Raw genomic sequence first — 13,173 nt, forward strand, 5'->3', positions numbered from 1 at the left:
TTTGCCAATTATATAGATAAACTGTTAACATAGAGATATGTCTGTAACTTTGATAATGCAAATGTTGAAATTAAAATAGCAATACTTTAACATGTAAGTTATGCAAATATTCAAAGTCAATGAACCATGAATACATGGCTAAACAATCTTCATGGAAATGAGATGTGCTATTGCTAATAAAACTGCATACCAAATACCATTGACTTATTATAAGTTGTTCCCTTTAAACAAACCTAAACACAAACATTAACTTGTAAACTATGGATGAGGGGGTTTGGGCTAAATAATCTCCCTGAAAACGAGACTTGCAAATGCCAATAAATTTGCATACCAAATATCATTGACTTAACATAAACGGTTCATCTTAAACTGATCTAATCATAAACTAATACATGTAAACTAAGTAAAAGTCCGAAGTCAATAGACCATGACTGAGGGGGGCGGAGCCAAATAATCTCCATGGAAATGAGATATGCCAATGCTTATACAACTGCATATCAAACATCATTGACCCACAACTAGTGGTTCCTCATAAACTGACCTAATCACAAACTAATACATGTAAACTAAGCAAAAGTTTCAAAGTCAATAGACCATGACTGAGGAGGCAGGGCCAAATAATAACCCTGTGGAAATGAGATGTGCCAATACTTATACAACTGCATACCAAATATCACTGACCTATCACTAGTGGTTCACCATAAGCTAGACCTAATCACAAACTAATACATTGTTGACGCCGCCGCCGGAAACAGCATACCTATGTCTCGCTTTTTGACTCGGTCCAGGAGAGACAAAAACCGCTATAGATAGAGAAAATCTAACAGAGACAAAAATGTTTAGTATGTTGAACTCTACCTATTGTTCATTGACGTCAAAACTGTCGAGACAACTTCTTATAGGAGTTATTGCCCTTAAACGATGAATTTTACCATTTTTTTAAAGTTTCTGCCTATTATTTTGAAAATTATAATAGATAGACAGAAAATTAAATAGCAAAAATGATCAGCAAGACAAGATCTACAAACAAGTCAACATGGCCGAAATCTTCAGTGGACTCCTTATTAGAGTTATTGCCCTATAATGAGGATTTTTACCATTTTTGGGGGTTTTGGCCTCATATCTTAACAAGAGTGCACACGCTGAAATGTCTCGCCTTCTTTACTAATCATTGATATTATGTTGATAGTCCTAAATATAAAGCTTTATTACAACTGTCACATAAACTAAACATTAACCAAGTAAACTAAACATTGACCAATGAACCATGAAAATGAGGTCAAGGTCAGATGAACCATGCTAGGCAGGCATGTACAGCTAACAATTCTTCCATACAACAAATATAGTTGACCTATTGCTTATAGTTTAAGAAAAACAGACCAAAACACAAAAACTTAACACTGAGCAATGAACCTTGAAAATAAGGTCAAGGCAAAAAAAAAACTGTGTGACTGACAAATAGATCATAAAATATTTCCATACACCAAATATAGTAGACCTATTGCATACAGTATAAGAAAAACAGACCAAAACACAAAAACTTAACTATAACCACTGAACCATGAAAATGAGGTCAAGGTCAGATGACACCTGCCAGTTGGACATGTACACCTTACAGTCCTTCCATATACCGAATATACTAGACCTATTGCTTATAGTATCTGAGATATGGACTTGACCACCAAAACTAAACCTTGTTCACTGATCCATGAAATGAGGTTGAGGTCAAGTGAAAACTGTCTGACGGGCATGAGGACCTTGCAAGTTACGCACATACCAAATATAGTTATCCTTTTACTTATAATAAGAGAGAATTTAACATTACAAAAAATCTTAACTTTTTTTTCAAGTAGTCACTGAACCATGAAAATGAGGTCAAGGACATTGGACATGTGACTGACGGAAACTTCGTAACATGAGGCTTCCCAAAGTATGAAGCATCCAGACCTTCCACCTTCTAAAATATAAAGCTTTTAAGAAGTTCGCTAAGCCGCCGCAGGATCACTATCCCTATGTCGAGCTTTCTGCGACAAAAGTCGCAGGCTCGACAAAAACTATAATAGATAGATAGAAACTTTTAACAGCAAAAATAATCATTAGGACAAGATCTACAAATAAGTCAACAAAAAACCAAAATTGTTAGTCGACTCCTTATTAAAGTTATTGCCCTTTAATTTTGATTTTTCATGCTTTTTCTTATTATCTTGAAAACTGTAATAGATAGATAGAAACTTTAAAAAGCACTTATGATCAGCAAGACAAGATCTACAATTAAGCCATAATAGCCAAAATCTTCAGTCGACTCCTTATTGGAGTTATTGCCCTTTAATGGTGATTTTTACTTAAAAAGTAGCCATTGTTGAAGATGCAGGTGAGCGACACAGGCTCTTTAGAGCTTCTAGTTTAATTGATAAAATCAACAAGATCAGGTATATTCAATCTATTATATACACACAAAAATATCATGAAAATGTTGGCACAAATCCAAGATGATAACACAACTTTTTAATGTACAATAAAAGATACAGACATTCCTATGAATATACAATGGCTTCAATTTCATTCACAAACACATATAAAATTCTAAGGACCTGTTCTGTGTATATTGATTCAAATCAAATGCACAAAAAGACAATAAATGATTTACAATTCAAATGTGAGGTTAAATAGATATGCTGTCATTCAAACAAAAAGAGTTAAGAAATCTTCATCTAACTTTGATGTTTATCCCTATTTTAACAGTGAATGAATGAAAATGAAAATCCCTGGGAGTACAAATGTGCAAGGGTTTTCCCCAAAAATGTTCCAATGGCTGTATTTTTTTGACAATGCTTAAAATTATCTAATTTTAATTAATAACTATTACTAAATTTTTTTTATATTGATTCAACTATGTAGGTATCAATTTTTGTGCTTTAGAAAAAAAAATTATTCTTAAGATTATATTGGATCGCTATTAAGTTATTAACAATTGGATTGCTATTAAGTTATTAACAAAGTTACATCCATGAATTGCTTTGTGTAATCATATTCCTTTCCCTATGAAATCCATAAAAAGGTATACACTGAGTAAAAATAATTCACACAAAATAAGTCTTTTCTGTTCAGTTTTTCTGATTTATTAGGTTGTTGTCTCATTGACATCCACATCACATCTCCTTTTATTAATATCATATACCAAAAAATTCATAAGTTCATAAAGAAAAAATGATAAACACTTGCATGATTTATACTGTTACATTGGAAAAAAAATTCCAATATTTCTAAAACTATGCCTATCTCTCCTTTGTAATGACTCGAGTAAAAATCTATAAATAGTGAAGGCATATGGCTATTACATAATGTGCAAACACAGTACAAATCATAAATGTTCATATTCCTAACTACTAGTGATAATCTGGTGAGTGTGGTGTGCACATTTAAATCCATAAACTTGGAAGTGTCATGAATAAGGGGTGAATTTAAAGTATTCAACAAAATACTACACGTAATTACTTTGATAGCAGCAAATGGTGATACCTATAAATTAGGTACACCGAAATAGCATTGTAGATGTTTAACGACACTTTCAGCACTATCCAGCTATTTCATGGCGGTCAGTTTTTATTGGTTGATGAAGACCTTTGGTAGGAAATCGAAATAGCAAATATTTCTCGAATCACAAAAATTGATACCAACAAAATTAATTGATTCAACAACACTAAAATCCTAATGGATCACCTTTGTAATATACTACAAAAAATGTAATTGCTTACTAAACCTGAATATTGAATCCGTTGCAAAATATAAACTCTTTAAAAGCCTATACGATGTCTATTAATGTTTATGCATATTCCTCATAATTCATGGTTTCAAAGTTATAAAAATTCAACATTTCATGATTTGAATGATAACTTGTTATATAGTATATAAAAACAAAAACAATTATGATCTCAAAATGTTTGTTCTCATGATTCTTAATTCTTGCATATCACATTCAAATTTCATGATACACACTTTTTGTCTAATACGAACATTTAATTCCATAATTAATAAATTACTAAACACTTGTGTTTAAAACAGATACAGTAAGAACTCAATGTTCACATTCATAATGGCCTTGTTAAATAACATACAAGTGTATTTGTGTTACAATTACAAAATACATTGAAGTAATGAAGCTGCCAATAAAATTTTGTTCAGTAATTTAATTATGGTTTACCAAACCCATTTAAAAAGATGGCTGACAAATGTAAACAGTCTTATTTATCTCGATCTCAGATTTGTATAGTTGTTTTGAAAAAAGGATGAAGATGAACATTTTTTTAGGTAAGATTATTTGAATCACAAAGGATTTGCAACTATTTTAAAAAGAAATTGCATTGTACTCTCATCAATCTGTATACTGTGGATGCATTGTTATATGTGGGATACCAATTTTTGTTAATTTTTTGGGTAAAGGGAAACCACAAATTCTAATGTTCGACACAGTATAAATCGTCTATAGGTTTGTGTACAAACTTTTGCAAAACCACTTAATCAAATATCCACAAAAATACAATTTTTCCTCGATCTATAAAAATTGGTATCCACAAAAATAAATGAATCCACAGTATATTTAAATTAAACAAAAATATTGTAGTGTAAAAAGTGTTATGGAATGAGAAATAAGTTAATTTCGCATTCTGACTTAATAGTTTACTTAATCACAAGTCCATAATTTGTGCTCACCAAATATCATAAGAAAAAGACAACATATCACATGTGTTTTAAATGCTTTTCTATCAAAATATTCTATAAATCTTTTTCTTCTGATTATTTCAAGATCATTTAATGTTTATTACTGGTACACAAATCTTATGTCGTTTACCAGTAAAACTATTTCCAACCATAATGGACTAGCTACAATAGTATTATGCATTATTTCTTAACAATAATGTAAACATTACAGAAAAATATTAATCAGACTATCCAAAAAAAGTACATCACATCTGACCAGTAAGAACTGTGATCAACATTCAACATCTTTGTTTTAGGGATTCATAGCTAAACTTACAAATTGTCAAATTCATGCAGCACTATGTGTTAAGTTTATTAGCACTTCATTTACAAGTAAAACTAATTGTCATTACAGTGTTTTAAATACTTTCTCACAAATAATAATCTAAGTCACTGTGGAATTTTTAAATGTACCTTTAAGTTATCCAATGCAGGATTTGATAATCATAGAAATAAACCCAATTTTTCAGAATGGATTCTTAACACTAGTTTGTTTTTTTTTAAGTGAAAATTGCGATTTTTCCAAAAATTACTTCTTATTTACTAATTTTTCCAGAACAGAAATCAAGGCAGCACCCTTCTCTATCCAGCTTGAACCTAGCCAGAGGAAATATATCTAAATATTGACCCCCTAATTAATGATCAACCATGCATCTTGCTTCTTTAAGATCAAATATTGAGGGCAGATTCAATACACCATAACATACCACCCTTATGCTATGTGCAAATCACTTGTTTTTCATTCCTAAAACAATTTCTTTTAAAAAAAAAAATAAAGAAATATGGAAGATGAATAAATACTTGTGAAAATCTTTCTGTCCAACCCATGATCACACATACATATACACATATATCCAAATACATTAGGTTTTGGTTGTTTAAATAATAGAATGCAGAATATCCAGATAAAAAATCTTGGAAAGGTTGCAATGCAATAAACAAAAAATCATTAATATAATGACTGACTCTTTACTTCCAAATGTATGGTTGGAGTATCTGATGAAATGATCATTCATGATAAAATGGGAAAGATATTGTATAAATAATTAATTTTCTCAATTCATTTAAGCTATAGGAAGAAAATGCTTGCAAGTAGTTCCCTGTAAAATAGTGCATTTTCTTATTGATCACTGCAAATGAATTACATAACATTTTTGTAACTAGAATTGTCCATTAAAATTTCCATCCAGTTGAAAGAGTAGCACACATACATAATGTACACATGCTATAATAGATGAACCAATCATTCAGTTATACTAAATGACAACATATTTTATTTATGAAAATCAACTTGAATCATTTTAGAAAATGAAGTTGTTTTTCAATTTGCCACCAACATGTTAATGCTAAAAGATTATACTGTACAACTGTAGGTTTAATTCTCTTTGTATTCAGTGACACACATATTCTGGATGGAATATTTTAACAGTACAACCATAAAGATATCAATTAACAAATTTATATAAAGCCTATAAAATGAAACATAAAATCATCCATCTAAGGGTGGTCCTAAGTAAACCATAGAAATTTCTGTATTTCCATAAACTGCAGATACTGAGGGGTATAATGGTGTGTCTGGCAGTCCACGGAAAGCTACACCTGAAAAAAAGAATCAGTTATGTATAATAATTGACTATCTGAAAATAAAGAAAATGGGTGTGATTAACATAAGAAATTTAGTTTTTTTTAAAACAATAATGGCAAAATGTGTAGTATGATTTCAATAATTGAATACTTAAGAAAATTAAATTGCTGTTGTTTTTGTAGGTGACACTTATCAATAGATACCAAACACCAAATAGCTCATGCAAACTTCCGTAAGTGGTCAGATGTATTCTAATTTCAACTAAAGAAGTTGTAGGAAGATTTCATAAATACATCCCCTACTTTTCCCATTGGTTTAGAGTAATTGACTGTTAATGTTAAACACAACTTTCAGCACTGTTAACTATATAAAGGCAATCATTTTTTATTAGAGAAGGAAGCAGGAGTACCTGAAGGGGACCACAACCTTTGGCAGGAAAACTGGTAATCCTGGTCAGTTAGGATTTGAGTTAAACACATCTTGCCACAACCATGTGTTTAAATATTGAAAAGTCTGAGCTTTACAATCATGACAATAGCAAATCCCAAAGATGATATAAAACCAAGATTCAATAGATGCACAATGGGATAAGATACCACAGATTCTCAAAACATTTGTTGAAATCCAGTCAGTTAATAAAAAAGAATAGTCAAACCCCTTTTGTAGATATGGCAAAGTTAGTGTTTTGTAATGGGAAACCCATTTCAAACAAAAATATAATCAGAGGTGCACAATGCCATTAGGCACTTACATGTAGGATTCTTTTTAAAAGAAACATTGAAATCAAGCAAATCGTGAACGATGAGTTGTGGATTGAAAATGCAGACAGATTGAGAAGGACAAGCACAAATAAATAGAATTATATTACATTCAATATACCAGGGTTTAATAAGAGGAATTTACATGATAGACAGCTGATGAAATCAACACTGCTCATTCCAAACACTGAAGTTGTTGTTACTTGCAAGTTTCACTGACATTTTTCTTCAGCAGTTATCATTTCTTTTAAATAGCACTAATAGAATGTGTCTAGTTTCTAGGAAATTTGTTCAAGGTTGAGCATTTCAGTTCTACATGTATATGGATGTTGTGTGTCCGCTCTTAATCATGACATAAGGTGTGGATTTATTCTATCTTATTGCTTACAGCTTTAGTTAGCAATACCTTACGATAATTAACAAGATGAAGTGCTCACTAATCATTCTACCACTATAACTACTTGCTTAACAGAGAGTCAATGAGCGATTGATATTAAGACATATCACACAGTGAAACATGCTCACATGAAGCTTAATTTGAGGAAGCTCGGACTTGTAGTTTCTGATAATAAAATGCTACAAAAAAATGTATTGGGACAGACAGAAGTATAGCAATATACGCCAACAGATTAGAGGGTACTTTTAAAAGTTATGTATAATGTTTGATGGATTAATAAAAACTAGATGCTCTCAAGAGCCTGTGTCGCTCACCTGTATTTACTGATGCTTTGGAAATCATGTAAAATAAGGTTAAAATCATAATTAATAGTATTAGATATTAGATACTATAATGATATCTAAGATAATAACAAAAAACTGCAAAATTTTTGTAAAATTACTAACTCAGGGGCAGCAACCCAACAACGGGTTGTCGGATTCGTCTGAAAATTTCAGGGCAGATAAATCTAAATCTGATGAATATTTTTGCCACCTGTCAGATTTGCTCTAAATGCTTAAGTTTCAGACATATAAACCAAAAACTGCATTTTACCCCTATGTTCTATTTTTAACCAAGTCGGCCATGATGGTTGGAAGGCGGGGTCATCGGACAAATTTTTTAAACTAGATACCCTAATAATGATTATGGCCAAGTATGGTTAAATTAATTTGTCCCAGTAGTTTCAGAGAAGAAGATTTTTGTAAAAGATTACAAAAATTTACAAAAAAATTGTTAAAAATTGACTATTAAGGGCAATAACTCCTAAAGGGGTCGACTGACAATTTTGGTCATGACAACTTATTTGTAGAACATTATTGCTGTTTACAGTTTATCTCTATCTATAATAATATTCAAGATAATAACCAAAAACTGCAAAATTTCCTTAAAACTACCAATTCAGGGGCAGCAACCCAACAACAGGATGTCAGATTTGTCTGAAAATTTCAGGGCAGATAGACCTTGACCTGGTAATCAGTTTTACCCTATGTCAGATTTACTCTAAATGCTTTGGTTTCAGAGATATAAGCTAAAATCTACATTTTACCCCTATGTTCTATTTTTAGCCATGGCGGCGATCTTGGTTGGTTGGCGGGGTCATCGGACACATTTTTTAAACTAGATACCCTAATGATGATTGTGGCCAAGTTTGGTTAAATTTGGCCCAGTGGTTTCAGAGGAGAAGATTTTTGTAAAAAGCTAACGACGACGGACGAAAAAACAGCCAATAGATGTTTAATGTCCAACTTCAAATTACCTAAAAATTCATAATTCTTTTCAAACGCTAATGTATTATCTTCACAATCAAGTATTACTCTTATTCTTTCTCCAACCTGAAAAGTAAAAAAATTTAAATATTATATAAAACAATTTTCAAAAACTGTTCAGATTTACTCTGAAAAGTACATATATGTGTGAATCAACATATCAATCTATATCTATCATTTGTCTATATATTTGGCTATGAGGTACTGTAAAAAAAAAATCCTATCTTTAATTTCACCAGCATTGCATTGAAGGTTATTTTCCTTTTTTTTTTAGCATGTCTAGGTAAACTAGTTATACACTGTATCAATCAATATAACATATAACATCTTCACTAGCCAAGGATTTCGATCCAGTCCCTTCCTCTTCACCATTGGCAGATTAAGCCAACATTTGTGATAACAATGCTGCGCTATCTACCGGTAGACAAAAGTCACGCCCATTCCAACTACATCATTCTTGACCAATGGTAGCACTTGGACACTCTTCAGTAGGGAGTTGTAAAAACGGGTGTGTCTAGTGTTTACAATTTTGTGAAGCAGGAACTGAAAATAAACATTGGCATTCCAACATCTGCGCGAGAAACATACCCAGAAACTTCAATAAGTTGATTAAGAACTTTAAGATTGTCACTAAATATTGTCCCATGTTTTGGGGGTATTGACTTGTTGCACAATCTGCACGTGGAAATTGTTTATTTACATTTTCTACATTTTACACATGATCATCTTCAAGGCTATTTTTGATTGGATGCAGCCAGTTACAACTGCAACCAATGGAAATCATTACCCTGTGGATCTGAAATTTTATCTTAATCCGCCAAGGGTGGAGAGAAAGGGACTGGATCGTAACCCTTGGCTAGCGAAGATGAACATATAAATGCATTTTTGTTAACATTTACTTTCATTTGTAGCCACATTTCTTTAAAACTGTTTTCAAAGATATCCTTATCATGGTTTAAATGTTCTGTGTAATTCACATATAAAAATACAGATTATTTCTCTTGGAAGTAAAAATGTATATATATGTGTAAGTTAATACTCGGACCATATATGCGTAACTAGATATCATTGAGATGGGAGCCATCTCTGTGGGCCCCGCTGTGAATAATGTGTGGTAAAAAAATTGTATCTTTATCATTGGACATGGGGTTGTCAAATGAAACCAAAGTTTTTGACCTTGACCTAGGAAGTTGTACATAATTTATGACACACCCTCTGGTGTTGGTTTATATACATATCAAGTATAAACTTTGAAATCATAACAGTTCTCAAGATATAGAGCGGACACGATCTTTACCATAGGACATGGGGTTGTCAACTAAAACCAAAGTTTTTGACCTTGACCTTTGACCTAGGAAGTTGTACATACATTATGACACACCCTCTGGTGTTGGTTAATATATATATCAAGTATAAACTTTGAAATCATAACAGTTCTCAAGATATAGAGCGGACACGATCTTTACCATAGGACATGGGGTTGTCAACTAAAACCAAAGTTTTTGACCTTGACCTTTTGACCTAGGAAGTTGAACATACATTATGACACACCCTCTGGTGTTGGTTAATATACATGTCCAAGTATAAACTTTAAAATCATAATGGTTCTCTAGATATAGAGCGAACACGATTTGTTACGGACCGATGGACGGACGGACTGATCACTATAGGGTGGCCGCCATTTGGTGGGGCCCTTATTATATATTTACATACAGAATTTATAACTCAAAGTCTTGTTTATCAGTAAAATGTGTTGTACTGTCATGACTGTCATGAAATAAAAGCTCCTTCATAATATAAGTTCCAAATGGAAAAATATTCTGGAATAATATTTCTACTGGAACAAATATTACAGAATTTGTTCCTAACTGAATAAAGGGTTTAGAACATTTGTTTCAAAAGAAAAAGTAATAATGGCATTGTTTATTACAAAACTTTCCAAAATTTAAAACACAGAGACTGCAAGGCCGTAATCGTCAGACGACTCATTATTGGAGTTTTTCCCCTTTAATGAAAATTTTTAACAATTTTTTTTACCTGTTTTTATGTAATATCTTGAAAATTAGAATAGATAGATAGAAACTTGGAATAACACAAATCATCAGCAAAACAAGATCTACAAATAAGTCAAATGGCTGTTATCATCAAAAGAATCTTTGTTGAAGTTATTGCACTTCAATTGCCATTTTTTTGCATTTTTGTCTAATATCTTAAAAACTGTAATAGATAGATAGAAATTTTAAGAGCCAAAATTATTAGTTGCCTCACTGGCAATCGTACCACACCTCCTTATTCTCCTACTGTACTGTTTACATATAACACATGTAGGATGTAATTTTTTTTTTCAATTTATATCCTGTCATTCTGTTGTAAAGTGCCTTTTTTGGCAAATCCATGTACTTTTTCTTTTTTTCTCTTGCTATCAATTTCTCATTTTCTATTTTTCAGAACCATACATAGACAATGATAGACTATAAACATTTTGGTACATTACTCCTATCTATTGTTATTTGTTTAAGCATTCTTGGATTATTTTATGCTGTTGTTCAAATATTGTATGCTGCTTTCAGATTATTCTTCTTTTTATCTATATCCAACTCATCGGGGGTAAAAAAGTTGAAAATCAGTCTGTTACTGTGATATACATGTTGGGGAGGATCCTCGTAAATGGGTACTATCCTCATTTATGGGTATTATACATTTGTACCCCCAACACAGGTATCAATTTTCAGTGATAAAAATATAAACTTTGGATTTAAAAATATTTTCTGTCATGGCGCAAACATTTGGGTTCAAGGACAACATTTTTCCTAAAGATACCATGACGGAAATATCATCAGGATAAAAGTTAACAGCCTTCAAAAAGTAGGATTTTTGGAAGCCATTATCTTTGTATTAAGTTCTCATTTGAACTATGGACTAAATGGGAAAATGTTGCCATTTATATGAATATTTGCGCCATGACAGCTATTATGATGAAATACAAAATTTGATTTGTTATCACTGTAAATTGATACCCAGTTTTGGGTATAATACCCATAAATGGGGATAATACCCATAAATGGGGATAATTCCCATTTATGAAGATTCTCCCAATCCTGATTCATGTATAACAGTTTGCAGATCTCTAAATCCACAGCAATTGTCCCTTTAAAGCGATTTACCAAATGCAAATGCAAGAAAGACTAGTATTTAACTCATTTAATACCAGTTACAGCGATAGCACACCCTGAATGTTATGCTATGTGATCGATGAATTATGCATATTTTAAAAATTACTATTGTTTTAGTCTTACAACAGTTGTGTTTATTCTTTTGTTCTGAATCTGCTTGTAGGCAAGGACATAAAACAAATAAAAATAACCATATTTATACCATTATTAAAATACAAAGTTCCTTGTCCATCAAGTAACTAATGCATGTCACTTGTGGTTTTAAAAATGAAGTTACAGATACATGTAAGTGTTACTGTACATTAAGTACAGATTTCTTGCAGAAACTGCTTCAACTTTATACATTTCAGTCATTTGTACAAAAGAAATAATTTTTTTAACAGACTGAAATTCTGACACATAATGGAATGTATTGTTTGTGTATACATTTATATAGTAGGTAAATGCTATTGCTAATTAATATCACACCTGATAGGTTGGAGCATTATTTAATGTAGGATAATTGCCTTGACTATCACCATTATGTATCAGGTGATTGTCAACTAAATTCCATCCCCAGCTCTGATCGTCTCCACCTAATAAACTGACATATCCTATATTATGTAATGAAGCTTTTTTAGTTGCTAATCCGATCACAGCTACTGTCCCTAACGGTCCTTCCCACCACACTTCCCAACAATGTCGACCTGTCCTAAAACCTATTTTCCCTCTAGCTCCGTCCGTACTTTGAGCTACTGGATTTCTATGAACTGTAAATCCGCCAGATTTCACTACAATGTTTTTAGAACAATCATTTAAATTCCAATTATGGAAAAAAGCTCGCAGTTTCGCTTTATATGTTGGAACGTTTTTCAAAATGTCAGACTTTAGAACTTGTTCTGTCACTTTTCGTATGCAGTGGAACCGCCATACATCATTATTTTCATCGTTCAAAAACTTATACCATTTCTTACACACTAAGGAACATGTTCTTAAATCAGATATATTTAAATAGGAGAAAATTGATTCTAAAATTTGAGGAGGAAGGTTGGCTGCTGCAGCCATAACGGCGAGACATCCGGTCAATATAGCTACCAAAATGTGAGATACAATAAAATGGACAAATTGGTATACTGTTTATTAGAGTACCGACAATAACATATTGTTCTTATATCTTTGTAGGTAACCATAAACAATAATTCGGATTTTTGGATAC

General features: G+C 31.9%; 1 protein-coding gene across 1 annotated transcript; it reads right to left on the minus strand.

Annotated features, from left to right (window-relative positions):
• Positions 1 to 2,425: 2,425 nt before the first annotated feature.
• Positions 2,426 to 13,031, minus strand: LOC127738381 (F-box/SPRY domain-containing protein 1-like). The gene is made up of 3 exons (XM_052249605.1): positions 12,447 to 13,031; positions 8,796 to 8,871; positions 2,426 to 6,357 (listed from the first exon to the last, which is right to left on the minus strand). The coding sequence occupies exons 1-3, from the start codon at positions 13,020 to 13,022 to the stop codon at positions 6,248 to 6,250; spliced, it is 762 nt and encodes a 253-aa protein (XP_052105565.1). The 5' UTR covers positions 13,023 to 13,031; the 3' UTR covers positions 2,426 to 6,247.
• Between the last annotated feature and the right edge of the window lie 142 nt (positions 13,032 to 13,173).

This window comes from Mytilus californianus, unplaced genomic scaffold (assembly GCF_021869535.1).
Source record: "Mytilus californianus isolate M0D057914Y unplaced genomic scaffold, xbMytCali1.0.p SCAF_4, whole genome shotgun sequence".
NCBI classification, from domain to species: domain Eukaryota; kingdom Metazoa; phylum Mollusca; class Bivalvia; order Mytilida; family Mytilidae; genus Mytilus; species Mytilus californianus.